The sequence below is a fragment of the Sipha flava genome, unplaced genomic scaffold (assembly GCF_003268045.1).
Source record: "Sipha flava isolate LNK unplaced genomic scaffold, YSA_version1 339_pilon_pilon, whole genome shotgun sequence".
In the NCBI taxonomy this organism is placed as follows: Eukaryota; Metazoa; Arthropoda; class Insecta; order Hemiptera; family Aphididae; genus Sipha; species Sipha flava.
Genome location: NW_020273031.1, coordinates 573,009 through 592,377, shown reverse-complemented (window position 1 = coordinate 592,377; position 19,369 = coordinate 573,009). Strand labels below are relative to the sequence as shown.

At 31.7% G+C, this 19,369-nt stretch overlaps 2 protein-coding genes across 5 annotated transcripts; one reads left to right on the top strand and one right to left on the bottom strand.

Moving 5' to 3' along the window:
- On the top strand, nt 1–13,523 carry LOC112687264 (fatty acid synthase-like). Of its 3 annotated transcripts, none has more exons than XM_025559881.1 (30): nt 20–59; nt 130–183; nt 245–399; nt 3,877–4,032; nt 4,129–4,500; nt 4,555–4,793; nt 4,856–5,089; nt 5,151–5,474; nt 5,535–5,768; nt 6,179–6,368; nt 6,433–6,659; nt 6,725–7,174; nt 7,241–7,345; nt 7,403–7,514; nt 8,108–8,368; nt 8,456–8,790; nt 8,865–9,011; nt 9,073–9,479; nt 9,548–9,742; nt 9,816–9,861; nt 9,945–10,121; nt 10,193–10,372; nt 10,465–10,663; nt 11,000–11,177; nt 11,258–11,609; nt 11,900–12,158; nt 12,244–12,521; nt 12,613–12,825; nt 13,137–13,286; nt 13,382–13,523. In XM_025559881.1, the coding sequence occupies exons 3-30, from the start codon at nt 255–257 to the stop codon at nt 13,493–13,495; spliced, it is 6,279 nt and encodes a 2,092-aa protein (XP_025415666.1). In that variant the 5' UTR covers nt 20–59; nt 130–183; nt 245–254; the 3' UTR covers nt 13,496–13,523. The 3 variants fall into 3 exon arrangements, with proteins under 3 accessions (XP_025415664.1, XP_025415666.1, XP_025415663.1); XM_025559878.1 differs by having other exon boundaries at nt 24–59; nt 130–178; XM_025559879.1 differs by having other exon boundaries at nt 1–183.
- Nucleotides 13,524–13,589: 66 nt separating this feature from the next.
- LOC112687267 (endoplasmic reticulum aminopeptidase 2-like) lies at nt 13,590–19,369 on the bottom strand. Of its 2 annotated transcripts, XM_025559888.1 has the most exons (17): nt 19,292–19,369; nt 18,876–19,190; nt 17,383–17,571; nt 17,159–17,317; nt 16,983–17,089; nt 16,542–16,906; nt 16,361–16,478; nt 16,212–16,293; nt 15,949–16,027; nt 15,754–15,867; nt 15,262–15,484; nt 14,891–15,153; nt 14,575–14,768; nt 14,305–14,472; nt 14,071–14,217; nt 13,904–13,979; nt 13,618–13,824 (listed from the first exon to the last, which is right to left on the bottom strand). In XM_025559888.1, exons 2-17 carry the CDS (start codon nt 19,154–19,156, stop codon nt 13,618–13,620), a joined length of 2,772 nt encoding a protein of 923 aa, XP_025415673.1. In that variant the 5' UTR covers nt 19,157–19,190; nt 19,292–19,369. The 2 variants fall into 2 exon arrangements, with proteins under 2 accessions (XP_025415674.1, XP_025415673.1); XM_025559889.1 differs by lacking the exon at nt 19,292–19,369 and having other exon boundaries at nt 13,590–13,824; nt 18,876–19,156.

The window sequence follows — 19,369 nt, the reverse complement described above, 5'->3', positions numbered from 1 at the left end:
AAATTAAGGTCTACTTAGAATAACGTATGTTGTCGGACGTCTATCAACATCTAACAATCGTAATGAATTTATTCGATTGTATTGATAATCAGACACGTCCTACCTAATAATTACGAATTTTTGTTGTAGTCTACGTTTTTAATTCGGTCTACCGTGTCCATCGGTTGTTCCAGCTCATGTAAAGTAGTGCAATCGATTACGTTTATAAGAATTTGAACAAATATTCTAAAAATTCACTTGTTAGGGCTCGTAATATGGAGGTCAAGGAAGAAAATTTTGAAGTCGTTATCTCCGGCGTGGGTGGAAAATTCCCCATGTCGGAAAACATGGAACACCTTAGGATAAATTTAAATAATAAAGTGAATATGGTAACGGAAAATGATTGCAGGTGGAATAAAGGTAAGTTCATTTGAATTCAGAATTTTATCTATATAAAATTAATTTTAAGCTAGATAAACACATGAGTTGTGTTTAGTTGTGGTTAAGTGCCAATATCAATATAAAAATAATCATTTTTCTATTCATTGATATTACATTTTTATGGAAGTTGTATAATATGCTAATGATCATTACATAAACAAATTATTATTATATTTTTCATGAGTATATTTTAATAATTATAATATAAATACAGATTTCCATAAAACATTGTTGCATTAATAGCACTTAATATTCATGCAAAATATATTTAAAAATATCACTTTGCAGTTAACAGAACTGGAAACCGGCAGTGGCGTATCCAGGATTCATAAAAAGAGGGGGTTTTAAAATTTAATAGACCAGTACTTGTGTAGGGCAAATTATACTGTAAGTTTGCAATTTGGTGAAATACCATAAAATACGTAAAATACGGTCGATGGGGGGGGGGTGTTATAACACCCGAATCACCCCTCCCCTAAATATGCCTCTGGAAACCGGTATAACTGAATATCTTGGTAATATTATGTAATATTTGTTTGGGAACTTATTATTACTGCTCTCATTAAAAATTCTCATTGATATTTATATATAATAATAATAAGGAATGAAGTTTCTTTTTTCGAAAAACACTTATAGTAGAATATGATATTTAATTACATGTTTCAAGTTATGTAAATTATTTTTCTATAAAACCACGTAAATTTGTTATTACACATACGCCTAACATATTTGTCGAAAATAATTATGAATGTGTATCGCAACGCACTAATCAAACATAATTTTATGGTACATTTAGATGACTGAGAACCGGACCAATATATTAGAAATTTGCTATATTGGCTGCTACAGTTATTTCCAAATCTATGGAAGCAGTATAGTAATAGTTATAGTGCTCGTAATTTGTTTTATTGAAAACAAAAAATATTGCTACAAAAGTACAATTAAAGCACTTTAACTGAGAAAAAAATCAAATATAATATACTGAATGAGCCTAAAAAGATATCAATAAATTATACAGTGTGTAGTCAAATTTGGTAAATTTGAAAATCGTCCCGTACACACGAAAAAGAAAAACCAATTATTTCTCATAAATGGTTTTGTCGCCTATATTTTAATCTAACCTCACATACATCAAAATAACCGTTTAATAATTAAATGTATTATTTTATTTTTATAAAAATATAGATTTTTTATAAAATAACATATGATGATATTTTTTCAAATATAATCTTATTATACACTTCATAATATATATTCTATTTATATGAACCATAAGATATTTGTAATAAATATTTTTTAAATTAGTCTTTTTTTATGATTTGAATTCATTTGTATATAATGTTCAATGATATAATTATTCTAAATACTTAACATTAATTTTTAATACAATTTAAGTTATTCAATTAATGTATATAATACACATTATACGATAAAAAATGAATGAATAGTTTATTACATTTTGCACAAATAAAAATGTATAGCTATTAATTAATATAAATATTAACAGAAAATATTTTGGACATTAAAGTTTAATGTAACTATAAAATCGTCTATGTAGTTAAAACTATTTAATAAATATGTAAATTAATATACATTTAAAATAGTGTGATTAATTTATACAACGATAAAATATTCTCCATTGTTAATATCGTTTAAAATAAATTATGTAAATTTATTCGATTAGGTCTGGAATTAGCTGAAAATTTGTTATGTTTAATCTTCAGGACAAAAACGATATTATTACCTTTGAAACGTATACTGTAACAATTCACCCACGTTTAAGTATTGTATAATGGATATAAAATGATTATTGTCTTTTGTTAACCACCATCTAAATTTCTCAATAAATCGGCCTACATCTATATCAATAAATAGTTTTCCTTTTTCCTTTAGTTATCCTTTTTTTTTTTTTTTTTTAGTATGCGGAGTGAGAAAGAGTATAAAAGTACTGAATCCTATTTCTCACCGATAGTACGTTATTGCTTCCACAATAATACATTTACCGACTAGGCGACTTGTAATTAATTGTAAACTTCTATTGTGGTTTAATAAAATAGCTAAAATGCATAGGAATAAAAATATAAAAAAGACTATTAAGAGTTGAGACGGATCACTGAATGAATCGAAAGTATATATATATATATGTACGTTATATAATTAAGTTACTATTTATTATTATTTAATTTTATAGTTGGCAATCTACATACCTTATGTAGATTATCAAATACAGATATATTAATAATGAAAATGAACTATTTATTCATAGTATAATATAAATATAAATTGGTTAAAACTATTAAAATGTTAAAATATTGAGAGATATGAATAGAATAGAGATCCGTCGCTTCGACACTATGACCGAGTTATGGTCTGAAATTAAAAGCAGTGATACATTTTCGCATCTGAGCAAAGGTCAGTGTATCATATATTATAAATATATGCTATGTTAATCTTTGTTTCGATAAAAAAGTAGTAACTTTAAAAACTTTCGTAATATAAATAAAATATATTTTAAAAAATGTTAAGTTTTTTAATAATTTACCTTATTAATGAAATATTCGTAGTACTCACTTATTATTTTACCAGAATAAACTAATATATGTAGTTTTTCACAAGACTCTAAGCAATTTCAGTATTAAATCGTTCAAATAAGAACTATGTATTTATTAAAAGGTTTGTAAAGCTTTTAAAAAGTTTTTATTTACTATTTTACTCGATTTGTTGTATATTGTAAAAAAAATTAGTTAAAGAAATGTGTTAAGATGAAAAAAATATGACTTTAAACAATTATAATAAATATAATAAATATAATATAACTAAATAGCTAAAATTTTACGAAAAAAATTAAAGAATGATGAAAATTCCTATAAACATTTCTTTAATTTTTAAATTTTTAAAATTAATAAATAACTAATAGTAAACATTATTAACTTATAAAAGTATAATCTAAAATATCTATGTCACATATCTATAAAATTATTTTGTAAGTATCAAGTCAAAATAAATAAAAACTGTTATTTTATGAGGTAGAAAATGTTTCTCTAGCATTTTGAAATGTTGTCACTTTTTATTGAAAAAACTATTGAATCTTGAAAAAACTTTTTTTGAAGTACCGCAAAATATGAATGTTTAATCTAATAATATACTAAAAAAATATGAGATTAAACTAAGAGTTAAACAAAATTTTAATCCAACTCTTTTAAGTGGAATTATTTTTTAGACTAAATTTATCAGTAGTGTTAAAGAATGACTTGCTCTTCACTACTATAATATAATATTTAGTATATAGGTACTCGTATATTAGCTTGAAATATATGATTTAATTTAGTTAATTTTATACCTATATACAATATACAGTAACACTAATAATAATATTGACAGAAACAAATATAACCTATACATTTTAATTAATTAATTTATAATATTTATTTTAATTATAATTTAATTCGCCTATAGATGATTGGCCCGGTGTTCCTGCTGCAACTGGAAAAATTAGCGTGACACAGAAATTGGATGACACATTTATAGGGGTTAATTCTCGAATCATAAAAGCAATGGATCCTTTGACTAGATGTTTATTAGAAAGAGTTTACGAAGCAATTATGGATGCAGGTATTTTAAGTTCAGAATTAGCATTAAAAAAAAAAAAAAAAAACTGTAGTTATATAAAATATTAATCCTATTTTGTTTATCTTATCCCCTGATAAGGACTGAATCCGAAATATCTATATGGGTCAAAGTCATCTGTCTACACCGCTTCATGTGTTAGTGATAGCGAAGCAATTGGATGTGATGATAAATTAACAACCCCTTTTTGGCTTCTTGCACACGTCAGGGCTCTTTTGGCAAACCGAGTTTCAAATTTACTCAACTTACAAGGACCGAGTTATACAATTGATTCGTCTTGGATCGGTGGTATAGAAATTTTAAAACAAGCTGCTGATGACGTGGCAAAGGGCAGAGTTGAGACAGCATTGGTCGGCGTAACCAATATCATTTGGCATCCAGATATGGCTAAACATTGGATAGGATTAGAAAAACTTAGTGTGGATGGCATATGTAGATCATTTGATGAAAATGGTAAGCAAATATCATCGTTAATTTTCCATTCAAATTTCAAGATTTAATTTATAGCTAGTGGATATGGTCGAAGTGAAGGAGTTGTTGTACTACTCCTACAAAGATCTACAGAAGCATTACGTTCCTACGGTACAATTGTACACGTTGATGCTAGAATCTGCATGGAAAAAGCAGTCAATTTAATACGACCTTCTGAGGATTCCATTCGAGAGTTCTTAAAATCATTCTATGAAAATTGTAAAGTATCACCAGCAAGCGTTTCTTATTTAGAAGCGGATGGATCGGCTTGCAAAGTATTTATAAATAATTGACCATATACAGTGAATTAATAATTCTAAAAATAAATTAAATTTAGTATTACGAAGAAAAAGAACTTAATGTATCATCTCAAATTTTCTGTGAAAATCAAAGAACCTCACCTTTACCGATCGGATCGATCAAAAGCAATTTAGGACATACGGAGGGAGCATCAAGTTTGATATCAGTAGTTAAAGCATTAATCACGTTGGATTCTGGTATTATTCCTCCTAATATCAACTTTCAATCTCCGAATAATAAAATCGAAGCATTGAAAAATAAAACGATGAAGGTAAAAATTATAAAATATAAGTTTAACTTCATTATTTAAATATTTAAATAATTTCTAACAGGTGGTAACCGAACCTACAAAGTTAGATGGACCAATAATTGCGACAACTACTCTAGGCATGCCATCATCTATTGGTCACGTTTTACTCAAGCAAAATCCAAAGACCAAGGAATATTCTCAACTAGGACCTAGTCAAAGATTGATTCTTTTGTCATCTAGAACAGAAAAAGGCATTTCTGAGGCAATAGATAGAGTTACATCATTACCTAGAGATGACGAATATCTTGGACTTATTCAAAATGTTTTTAAAGATAATATTGTAGGCCATTTTCATCGAGGTTATGCAATAGTTAACTCAGGATCTTCCCCATCAATTGGATTACAAGTAGGTACATTTTAAATTATTAGTTATTTAATTCAATACGTGATCATTGGAATTCCGTAGGAAATTAATGAAATGAATCGTCCCGTATGGTTTGTTTTTGCTGGTATGGGATCACAATGGCCTGGAATGGCATCAGATTTAATGGAAATACCGTGTTTTGCGGAAAGTGTTAAACAATGTGATAAATATCTCAGACCCATTGGTTATGATATAGTTGACATCATCACAAATAAAGATCCTGAAATTCTCAAAAAAAAACCGACGGTTGCATTTTTAGCAATAGCTACTATTCACGTGAGTTACAGTAAAAATATCTCATAACTAAATTAAATATCTGAGATCTAATTAAAAATATATTAATATTTAATAAAATAAAATAAATATCCATATTTTATAATTGATTTATATTTTAGTGGAACTTTATAACTTTATAACAGAAAAAATGAAAAAAAAAATAAACTAAAAAAATGAAAAATAAAGATTCTTTATTAAACAGAAAGCAAAAAATTAATATAACGTTTAAAAATATAATAACTTAAAACGGAAAATATCAAATGTTTCAATATACGATTACGTTAATGAATAAAATAAATTATGCTAAAATATTATACTGAATATAATAAAACACTGAAATTATATAACTTTTAAATATCCGAAAACATAAGATGGTATATATTTTTTTTAATGTGACCCCTGTTTTTTAGATTGCGTTTGTGGATCTATTGACTAAACTTGGTATTCGACCTGATGGTATGTTTGGTCATTCTTTGGGAGAAAATGGATGCTCGTATGCTGATGGATGTTTTAATAAGTATGAAACTCTAATGGCAGCATATTCTAGAGGAAAAGTATCAGAATTTCTAATGCCAGAAAAAGGCCTAATGGCATCGGTAGGTAAGTGTAACTTTATAAAGTATAATGCGTATGGAGAATAATGTTAATATTTTGGTTATTTCAGGATTAAATTATCAAAATATTCCAGATTTACCACCCTCTATTGACATAGGATGTCACAACTCTGAGAATAACGTGACTCTAAGCGGTCCAGCTGAAGACATGGAAATTTACTTGGAAACTTTGAAAAAACAAAATATTTTTGTTAAAACTGTTAATTCAAATGGTATTGCATACCATTCAAGAATGGTTAGAAAACAAGCAGAATTTGTTAAAAAGTTTATTGATAAAGTAAATTTAAATTTAGTTTTATGGTCAAATATTTTAGAAATAATAATGAATTCAATTTTTATTAGGCTGTACCGAATCCTAAAAAACGATCTTCAAAATGGTTGTCGACTTCTGTACCAGAGGAAAATTGGAATAGTGATTTAGCCCAATGGAGTTCTGGTCAATATCACGCAAATAATTTCAAAAGCACAGTTTACTTTTCTGAAATTTGTAAAAAAGTACCAAAAAATGTTATAGTCATAGAAATAGCTCCTCATGGTCTATTTCAAGGGATCTTAAAATCTAGCTTGGATAGTTCATGCAAAATTCTATCTGTTTCTAAACGAGGAAGTGAAAGCCCCCTAAAATATTTTCTAAAAACACTCGGTGAATTGTATTCCAGTGGTCTTCAGTTAGATCTAAGTGCCATTTATCCTTTACCGGAGTTCCCTGTATCTAGAGGTACTCCCAGTATAACCCCACTCATATATTGGAATCACGAAGAAACTTGGCCAATCAATACACATTATGGTTCTGTAAGCGTTTATTTTCTATGGTGAAGTAACTTATAGTTTACTAAATGTTTTTATTTATAATTTTAGTCAAAAATAGATTATAAAGAAGTTTGTTTACGTGATAAAACGTCAAGACATCTTTTAGGACATAAAGTCCACGGTGAAGTCGTAGTGCCTCTATCATTTATCATCGTAAGTCAACCACAATTTATTTTTGAATGGTTTATTCAATTAATTTTATTGATTTAGACAGAAGTGTTGAGAACATTAGAGAAAAAACCGTCAATTTTCCAAGGCAAACAGTGTCAGGCGGTATTTGAAAATGTTTTTGTTCATACGCCCCTTATTTCTTCTGCAGAAGGTAATACAATATTTTTTAAAATTACATACATAACAAGTAATTTATTTAAAATAAAATACTATAGCACTATGGTACTGTATAATACAACTATATTATAGTATAATAATATAATTATTTTTTATAATTTAAAATATTATTTATTTATTTTGTGTATCATATATGTTGTACATGTGTTTTAAACAACTAAAATCTATTGTTTCTAGCGTATAAAAAATCACACCAAATTTTCTATATTCACATAAACAATTTTAAGTGACAGACCTTTTATAACTTTAATTTACAATATACCATAAATGTTTATATTTACTATCGTTAATAATGGATTTATCATTGTTTGATACGATTATTTAATAAATTATTAATAATTAATTATATTAATTAAACAATTAATATTAAATGTGTTTTTTTATAATATTTTAAAATGTTGATACTAATATGATTTTAAGATGGTTATAGTTCCGATGTACCGTATAATATTATAATTTTATATGAGATGCACTAAATATTTAAAAAATAAAATATAAACGCGTAAAATTTGTATATGCATATTTTTTTAAGAGCATTTAGAAAATATAAAAAAAACATTGTTTTAGAATCAAATGGTTTTTATTCACACATTCAAATCGGTACCGGTAATTTCGAAGTAATTGAAAATGATAATGTATTAATATCGGGGTTAATATATATGGATGATAAAAATCATCTTATAAGTCCGGAGCCCCCAACAGCTTATGATGTTAATATTGAAGATGAATGGATACCAGATAATGAGGTCTATAGAATATTCGCTGAAAATAATATATATTTTTCGAATCCATATAGCACAATTCAAAAAATTCTTATTCATGATAAAGGTATTGTATTCGATGTTTTTTGCATACTTAGTTATAATACTAAAAAGTCAAAATACTTGCGTTATTATATAGTTTATAAGTTTTTAGGTTTATTGGCAAATATAATTTGGAACAATGATTTTAACATTAATCTGAATTCAATGATGCAATTAAAAATGTTTTCTGACGTTCAATCATACCATGATTTACCTTTACTTCCATCTTGGTTCAGAAGTTTAGTCATTGACAAAGAAAAGATTAAAACAATTACTCACGGATCAATGGTTTATATTACTTTTGATACCCGAACTAACGTTGTAAGAGGACCCGGAGTAGAGATTGAAATTCTAAAAAATTCCGTATTCCCAACAATATGTCCAGCACCTATAAATTTGAATATCCAAAAAGTTCAATTTGTAGACCAGTCTAATCCAAAAATTCATGTAATTTATTAATTTTATTGTTTTTACGATGAAGATACTATAATTTTATTCATACTGTTTGTACATTTTTCTAGAATTTCACTCAGTTTTTAAGCATTTGTCTACAACTTGTCAAAAATACATTTCAAACATCATCAAAATTGAGAACAAAATTAAAAATCAATGATACTAAATTCATAGAACCTTTTCAAAAGGTTTTTGAAGTCCAACCATTTTTAAAGGTTAACTAATACTCATCTTATATTTATTAAAATACTATAAGCTACATTGTTTGTCCATTAGGCAGATGTTCAAGAACATTCAAATGTTCAGATAACAGATTTAGAATCAAATGACACATTGCTATTAGTTACTGAACATTTAAATGAGAAATTAAATAAAGAGATTAAAATGTGCGCGGGAAGAGTATTTGTTTTGATAAAGGAATTAATAATTGATGATAATTATACCACAGTTATTCAATACGAACATAACGGTTCTATGTATCGACTCATAACACGAGCAATGAAATTACCAAATAAAATTTTAGAAGTAACTACTAAGAACAGTGCATGGAAAGATAATATAGAACAAGGTCTTAAAATTTTAACTAGTAACATGTCGCCAATAGTTTTGATTAAAATTGATTCAGATAGCTGTCTACAAGTTGTACAAGAAATTGAAAATATTAAATCTCCTCTTGGTTTTAGGTACTATGATTATACTCATAATATCTATTTATTTAAAGAACAATATTTATGTATAGTTTTAATTTTAGGTACGTTGTACAATTTGACAGTGCACAACCGTTTGATTTGACCAAAACATTATTTAGAGAACAATTATTTAAAGGATTAAGACAAAATATACTAAAAAACAATAGTTGGGGTAATTATAACATTCTTCCATTAAATGATAAACCATCCACAGGATTAGATGATATCGATCTACAAAAATACATTCATAATGGAAGGTTAGTATAAAAAAGAAATTTAAAATTAAAATTTCTTTTGGGTTTTTTTAATATGTATACATTATACTTTTAGCGATTTGACAATCAAATACATAGAATCGTTCAAGACTGATATTATGGTAAACTCAAAATACATTCAAAGATTAAATAAAATTAATATGGATAATACGTTTTGTTTAATATTTGTTCGCTTTTGATATAGGCAGAAGAAGTATGTACCCAATATTCAGGTGTAGACAACGAAGGAAGAAATGTAATAGGCTTATCAAAATTTAACATTAAGACTAAGTTATTTGAAATTGACGATATTCTCAAATGGTATGTAAACTCTGAATTTACATTGCAAGAAGCAGCTAAATTCCCGTTAGCTTATTCAATGGTAAATATTCAATTTTATCTATTTTGAATATTGTATTCCATGAAAATGTGTCCATATATATAATGTTGCAGGCTTACTACTGTTTGGTTATCAAGGCACGTGTTAAAACTGGAGATTCCGTTCTTATACATGACGCGTGCTCACTGGACGGTCAAGCTTTTGTTAGAGTAGCTCAGTCATTTAATTGTAACATCTACGTGACTACCTATAATAACGAACAATCTGAATTTCTAAAAAGCATATTCCCAAAGGTAATTACTGATAGAATATATCAAATAGCATTAGCGCTTTAGCACTAAAATTTCGTTAGCTGAAGGACTTTGAATAATTTATATTAATATAGTTGAATAGTGGCAACATACTTGATATCAACAATAACAAGTTTGAAGTACAACTGTTGAGTCAGACAAAAGAGAAAGGATGTGACATAGTTATCCATGCTTTACCAACAGAATTTCTTGGGGCGTCGTTTCAATGTGTTAATAAGTTTGGTGCCTTTATACACATTGGTTCACAAGACGTGGATGTCCACACGCAAATCGGTGAGAATTGTTTAATCGAAATCGAATTATCTATTTTTTATAATTCAGGCGCGTATGCAAAAAATTTATTTTTTTGGGGGGGGGGGGGGGGTTATAAATTGTCATGCTTACATAATCTATATATCAATTTTACCCTATAAAAATATATTTAATAATTTTTTTGCATTTGGGTGGGAGGAGTTTGAACCCATAAAACCCTTCATTGTGAACGTATCTGATATAATTAATATACGAGTATAATTAGTTATCATGCTATATATTCCCTATAAAAATACTTAATTTACTTAAATAAATGTCAGAGAATGTACAGTAATAATCGTTATAACAAATATATAGGTACGTATTCGTTTTTGTATAACGTTACGTTATACGGTGTTAATGACTTGTTGCACGTGCTGAATTCATCAGCTGAAATGAAAAATCATCTCAAGCACCTTATCGAGAATGGTATCAAAGCTAAAACAGTTTGTCGACTATACGACAAAGCAACGATAACTAGTACGTCGTCAACAAAGTAAGATCAACCAGTTTCAGTGTATGATATTTATAAAAATTTTCTTGGGAATGATATTTATATTTCACATTTAAACAAAGTGTCCACAGTTTGGAAAAACGGATAATACCAATTGAGTCAAATAACTTGGATCCCAGATTCGTAAAAAAAGATAAATCATATGTAATCATTGGGTCTATGACGAATTTATGGATTAACACTGTCAACTGGTTACTCGAACAAGATGCCAAAAAATTGATATTTATCATTAGCGGAACCGCTGCAGTGATGAAGAGAAGTCAAAAGATTATATATTCATTAATACAAAAATATTGTGACGTTTCGTTTATTATGACTTCGGTTGAAAGGTTTAACACCATCAGAAACGGCGAAAATGTATTACGAGAATTCACGTCGTATACAAAAATCGAAGCAATATTCTGCGTGGAAATGGTACGTTTAGTACTTAAATAACTGAACGATTTTTATACAATTTAAATGAATAAATAATCAAAAAAAAAAAAAATCCCTGAATCAGTAAGGTAGAAGTTAATATTATAACGCAGTGACTATGATTGTTATTTTTTTCCCTCGACGCGATTTTACTTTAATTATAAATATAGAATTATCCTTGAACCCATTAAAATCGATAACAACATAATTTTTTCACAAGTTAATGCTAACCCTTGGCAATATGTACATAAATATATTAAAATTATTTTAATTCGTCGTATCACGTTTAGAGCGATAGCAAATTGAAAAACATCGACAGCGCATGTAGAAATGTTTTACCGGATCTGAAACACTTCATATGCATACAAAGTGACGCGGATGGAGTTTGTGAATCCAGGAACAACGCCAATTCCAATTGTATCAATTTGCAGTGCGACAAGTCAATCCGTAAGCCGGAAATAATCCTGAAGTACATGAACAAACTAATAGAATCCTTAGAAGACTCTAAACCCGTTACGGTCGTCGTCAGCGATTCGTTAAAACCCAAAGGTATGGACGATAATAGCACACGTGTATAATGTTTTATTTTTCATTTTTAAGTGAAAAACGTGTTTGTAATATTTTCCGCCCGCAGAAAACCTAAACACACTATCCGAGTATTTACCTCAGACCGTCGACGAATTGCTTGGCCTCAGCGTGGACTTACCGGAGTATCCGCAATTCGACAAATGCGTGTCCAAAGGTCTCCCAAACACGGGTAACGACGGTGGCCTGTTGCCGGTGTTCATCATTCCCGGTCTAGGGCTTCCCCAGATAGAACCATTTACCAAAAAGATCATGCACCCGGTGTTCTGCGCTAAATTCCCGTCGTACGTCGATTCCGTCGAGAACGCAGCGCTCGGCTTACTATGGGTATGACACACGTTGCCGATGCTTATTATTCGACATAACATACGTTTTTTTGGTTTTAAAATGGTATGCGCGCGCGTCTCATTGTTCGCAGCCTTTGAAACAAATCCAGTCGGAGGGACCGTACACGATTGTCGGTGAATCGTGGGGCGGAACAATTGCAGTAGAACTGGCGAAGATTATCGAAGGATTCGGAGAAACCGTTAACCTTTTATTGTTGGACGGCTGTCCATCCGACATTAAGAAACGGTTGCAGTTGTTAGACAATATCGACTTCGAGCTATTGAGCGAAAACTCCAAGAAAAAGGTACGATACCGGCTAATTCATTGCCATGCGAACAATTAACGATTCAAGTATTTTTGTTGTAAATGCGTACCTTATTTTAAATAATATCGAAAAGTAATATCGGCACAAAAATGTGTGGTACACGGTGGGCCACATTATGTTTTCTTGTTTTATCCATATAACAAAACAATGAAATGAGAAAACATGAATAACCTGACTAGCAATGCGCATTTGGTAAAGCGCATGTTAAACATTTGTATAACTTATATTTTTTCCATAAATGTTTTTTTTATTGTATTTAAATGTAACCGTTAAAATTCGAATGTTTTCAGGAAGAAATAAATAGTTCCATAGACGTACTTATGAACCAGTTAAAAGCATTAAAAAAATTCATTCCTAACAATACGCAACTTGCAGCTAATACAATTATCGCTCGACCATCCAATTCGGACGTTTTGGATTCCTGTATTAATTTCGAGAAAGTACGTTTAAAATAATAAAATTCACGAATGTCATGTGTAATATGCTTTCGTTTCTTTATTGTTTATCGTTTAATGTATAATTATTTTTCATACAGAATCATTGTGGCAAGCTAACAGTACAAATTTCAAAGAAGACATCATACAATGAATTCGTAAACAGTTTGGAAGCCGCTACTATTGTAAACGAAAATGCTTCGTTCAAATGGTAATACAATAAAATAATTTTGTTTTTAAATATTTTGTGAATTAATGTGTTTTAAAATTAATAAAGAAATTAATTAATTAATTAATATACAAATCCTATTATGTAGCAATTAATGTTTTATATTATTTATCCAATAACAAATGAAGGCACATCTCTGAATTGGAACTCATGAGGTCTCCACGGTTCTTGTAATGCATTCGTGAGCCAACCATCTAACGGAGTAAGGTGTTTTTTTACCCAGTCCACCTGAATCTTAACCTTTTCCAACGCCGTTTTTATAATATCGTCCACAGAAATGAAATGTCGTTTATTCTTTTGATAAAACTCGATGGCCTATAGAAGTGAAAAAATGTAATTCTACATTTTTGATTTTTTTTTTTTTTTAACGAAATATTGACAATCAAATACAAACCCTATTAAGCCCTTCTTCTGTTCTGAAATTGCTGAACGAAGTCTTAATAAAATATTCCCACACGGTTTTCTCTAATCTAAACAGATAATGACAATTTAAACATACAACTGTATCGATTTTCAAACAGTACCCGCAGTGTTTTTCTGCGTAATTATTCGATATTTTACTTGGTGCTTAGATATTCAAAGTTCTTCATCATGAATTTGAACATCGTCTCGTGTCCCAAAGATACTGTGCTCATGACGGTCAACATTGTCAACATGTCTTCTTCGCTAAATTTATGATCTCCGCTCATCAACGTCAAGTTCAACATTCTGGTCGACAAAAATAAAGAAAAACACATTTTTGCATAATATTCGGGTCGCTCCGTGGTGCGCGACCCGTGTCATGGAAAATATTACCTGACGAATTTCGTTTCGTTTTTCGGACAGCTCGCTAGCGATCTGAATATGAACAACCTTTCGGTCTGAGACTTGTTCTTCGGGTAGTACATGATCCTGTGCAACCCGAACTCCCACTCGTCCAGCGTCCCGTAGCCAAGCAGTATGCACAGGTAGTTTTCTAAAAACCTACAAACCACGGGGCAATATGAAGACATGATGTGAGAGCGTGTCCGCGAAAAGAAGCGTTAACAAGTCATATCTCGTATACGGCTTACACTAACAACGTACAGTTTATCCTCGTCGGGGTTCGACGTGTTCGTCCTGGACTGCACCTCCCGGGCCTCGGTCAGACAGGTCGCGTGTCCCGTTTCGCACAGCAGACGTTTGTTCTCCGCGCGGAAGTTCGACTTCCAACTGGACTCGGTGCGTTCCGGTTGCTCCAACGCCGCGTTCACCGACTTTAACATTTTCTTCAAGTACAACTGTTTTCGAACGGATAGCAACATGAAAAGAAAAAAAAAATAAGCCCAAGTGCATATTGGCATCACATCGGTTACTTTAATGTACACCGCGGCACGCGCGTTCCGTTCAAATATTTACTGACATCGTACTTGGGCGCCACCGGCGTCCCTTGGAACTTGGCACGCAACCTCGTGGCCAGCCCGAAATACGTTTTCCACACGGCCGGTTCCGGTTCTTGTTCGATAAGCTTGCTCACGTTGAACGCGTACACATAACACAACCGACCAGACAGAGCCAACGTCAGCGAGTCGTGCAAAAGTTGTTGGCGGATTTTCACCGGAAACCGCTTTGGATACTGCGCTATCAATTCCCAATTCTTTAGGTCGTAGTTAACTATGAACGGTCCTGCGTTAGGAAAAACGGCGCACCGTTAAACACACCGTCCAAACCGTTTTATACCGTTATCGAATTTCTCCGTCCCGTTCCCGAAATGATTGCTATTGCCGCACTTACCCAAACTGCCCGGATTGAACAGCACGAACTCACTGTTCGAGAAGTTGTATTGCTTCATTTCCACCTCTTGGCTTGCTATCGGTTTCAACCAGGTTATGTTCTTCACTTGCACGGTCAAATTGCTCTGGGACACCACGATGTTCGGGATCCACCACAAATAGTTAGCGGTATTCTTCGCGGGCAACGACACGTCATCCTCGTCGTCGTTCAGCACGAACGGTTCCTACAATCACACCGCGGTATTAACACAATGCTCGACTTGTCAAAATCAAAGAAGGAGGACTCTGCTCGCTCAATTGCGTCCCCAAAACTTATTAAGCGTTATAATCATTACGTAATAATAGAAGGAGTTAAAGCTAAAATTCCTAAAAATTAGAAGGAGTACTCCATCCCCCTGCGTCCACCATCAAGTCGAGCACTGGGTATTGTTACGGGTTTTGGACGAGACGCGCGCGTCGTCCGATCGTAATAGCTCGCGAACGCGCCAGTTACCTGCATAACTTGAACGGTAGTGTTAACGTAGTTCCTCCGGAACGTGACCACCGGCAGTCTATCAGCTTGCAACCACGGTCTGACGATCTGTTCGATCGAAACGGGAGTTTCGTTCTGAAATGTTTAACGTGTCAAATCAACAACTATCAAAATCAATTGAATGTGTACGCGAAATATTAACCGTGTAAAACGTACTCTTTTTAATACGCCTGCGTGATATGCACCGTCTGATAATTTGTTCCAGAAATCTGTTTCGGAGTAAGCGTGGTATTCCCTTGAATAAAAAACCGTATACCATTAATACACTTTACAAATGACGCCGATAAATGTTTGAAGAAAGTTATTGGGTAGAAAAAGTAATAATTAATTTTGAAATCGATGAATATATAAGAACAGTTATTAGTTAATGTTAGCAGTGTTGATGTGAATATATTATTGGTATTGATTTTTAGACGTACTTGCTGGACATAAAGTATTGGATTGTTTGTCGAAATGAGTAAGGTCCAAATATGTGTTCAAGCATTTCCAGTACAAATTGAACTAAATACATTAATCATGGTTTTTTTAACGGTTAATGTGCGCTTAAAATATGCCTAGTATTGCTTACTTTTCGTCGCGTTTAAAGCTTCCATTTGTGATTTAATTTCTCTGAAACCAGGTTTATCGTATTCCAAATACATTCCATACATGTCACTTACATACGAATTAAACACGGGTTTTTCCAACTGAAATCGTTTAAAATTCAACCGTTATTTTGAAAATAATCACAAGCACTAGAACGTATTTACCTGCCACGCCACCTTGTCGGCCAAGAACTTCGAAAGAGCCAGTGTTAAAGATGTCGGGAACAGCGGCGTTGTAAGATGATCGGTCCATTGCAAAGATGTATACTTGGCAAGGAGATGAGCTACCCAGAAGTCGTCGCGTTTCTTGGAAAGATCTACTTCTCGAAACATTTGCAGTCCCCAGGCGTCAATAGGTTTATCGTCGGTATAACCAGGAAGCGCAACCAAGTTCAACTCGGGTAGTGGGTACGGTCTAGACAAGTACAGTTCTAGGTTCACTAAAACGGCCGGGAGCATTTTTTGTGCTGTGTTCAACGATCTTAGAATGTCTTCTTTGCCCCATACGCCAACCTTAGCTCCGTTGTTATCTGCAAACACAGTTTTGATGATATTGTAATAGAGTTGAATATTTTTATGTCGACGATTTGTTTAGTCCGAAATTACCGTTCATGGGAGGATGCTTGAAGTCGGACTGGAACATCGCCAAAGAATTGACAGACATCGGTGGTGATCTAGAAAAATGATCCCGCACCCAAACACCTTCCGAAGTCCTGTACATTTTAAACCACAATTAGTTTTTAATTCATTATCTGATCTAAACATGTAAATTATAAACATACACATTTGTCGTGTCGATTAACGGCATAGTTGTCAGAACATGGAAGTCACCCTTATGTGCCACTGATAACTCGATCCAAGTTTTTAGATTGGGTTTTTCGAAACAAGGAAACACGAAATGCGCTCCTCCTCCTTTCATTAAATTCATTGCCACGTACCATCTAAAAAAGTTTGTTTAAATATAGTACATCGATAAAACCGTGTTCAAGAATTAATGACGGCCGACTTTTTTTGTTGCGAGTGTTTCGAGTTAGAATACGTTGACTGATAGAACGGACTGGACGTATCACTTCCCAGAGTTCCATCGAATAAAATTTCTACTTGATACGTAATGTCTTTTTTCAAACTCTGTTTAGTCGTAATCTGGAACTTATGTGTGTCTTTTCGTTTTTCCAATTTCGTAACGGTCAATGAACTACAACATAAAATCGTTTTATTATCGAAGGGCATTCGTTCAAAGTGTCCACAAAATTATGCATTGTCCCATTGTACTAGTGGAGGGGGTGAAGGAGGCAAAGTCTCTCTTCTTATTAAGGTAAGATTATGCGTCCCCTTTAATTTAAGTCTCCGATGCCCGGAGGGATGCCCAATGGTATTAGTAATTATCACATAAAGTACAAAATGTATTATTATATGAAATTTATTATTGAATAATAAATATGAAAAAGAAGAAAAAAAGCTGAGACTTTGAAGAAAAAATATTTATAATAAAATAATAAAATGCGATATGTAAGAAATAAACACAAGATAATATTATCATAATTGTGGGTTAACAGACGCCATGTCTACTTATATATAGGTTAACCTACTTATACGAAAATAGACAAATACTCATTCCCGGGGCGCTCGTGTAGATAACAGTAAACACGTATATGGTATAAATATAGGTACCCTCTCCGTACCCGACACTCTAATACTCAACACACCAACACATTATTTATTATTATAATAGCTGTTTTAAAAATGAAGTGATAAATAACAGAATTTAATGGTTGTACGGAAGTATTTCGTATTCTGTTTTTAGCGGTATGGTCATGGTGTAAACAAGTTAAAATAAAATATATATCAGGTAAGTTGTTTAGTTATAGTTAGACAGCGGATTTTTAGGTTCTTTAAAGTTAAATATATGCACTACAAAAACCTCATAATATGCCATAAATATTCCCTTCATATCTGGTTAAATATGCTCAAAAAATGCTGAATTCCAAGAAATATTCTATTTTCTTCGGAATATGCTCGATTATGTTAATTATTTGATTATGTATACTATTGTAATTACAATGTATAATTTTCGTTTTATGTTGTTAATAGTTGTATGAATTTTTTTTTGCACTTATAAACATATCTTTATGCTCAAAATAGGCAGAGCCATCCTAAGGATTTTTAGAGCCTGGAGAAAATTAATTTGGATTAAAAATCACAATTTATTTAATAAAAACAACAAATTTATGTCAAGTTATTATATTGTTAAATAATTATTAATCCTGCTCTTTTTTTTTCTGTGATATAAAAACCAAATTTATGAATTGAACAAATGTGATATTTTTAACAGACAACAAATATTTCATAATATCAAAAATATGTTTAATATTCTCTAATACCCAAAAAATGAAGTAAGGAAACGCCGATCAATTTTTAGTGATTATAGTACTCATCAATATTTTTACCACTTTAACCACTGCATTGTCCGCGTATTGTATCTATATTCGTTACACTTACGTTTCTTCCATCGAAACGTCATCTTCTTCTGACGAGTCCAAATTCGCAACACGAGTGACTTTAACCTCGCGATCGACAACATTAAGAGTGGAGTGAACGTCTAGTGTGATGGAGTCGACCGACTTATTGCCGGTGTTAATGATATCAATGCGGACCTTGCCTTTGAACACTCCGTCGCCGGGATATGGATGCAGGTCCAGTCGGTAACCTCGAGGGACTATCGAACCGTGAGCAATTACAAACGTCACTAGAAGACACGAAGCCAAAAACCAGTTAGCCATAGCAACCTTTGCGCAGCTACAAGATACACATCGGCTGTGGAAACACAACACTTGTCAATGCTTAGCTAAACGTTAGACAACTGAACAAATAATTCTAAGTGGAAACGTGCTAGTGCAAAATTCCTGCTAACCTACCGGTCAATGTTGCTGGTCGTCGATTACGATTTAAATGATTGGTAAATGGCCAGCTAACCGTTTCAGTCGCGAGTCGAT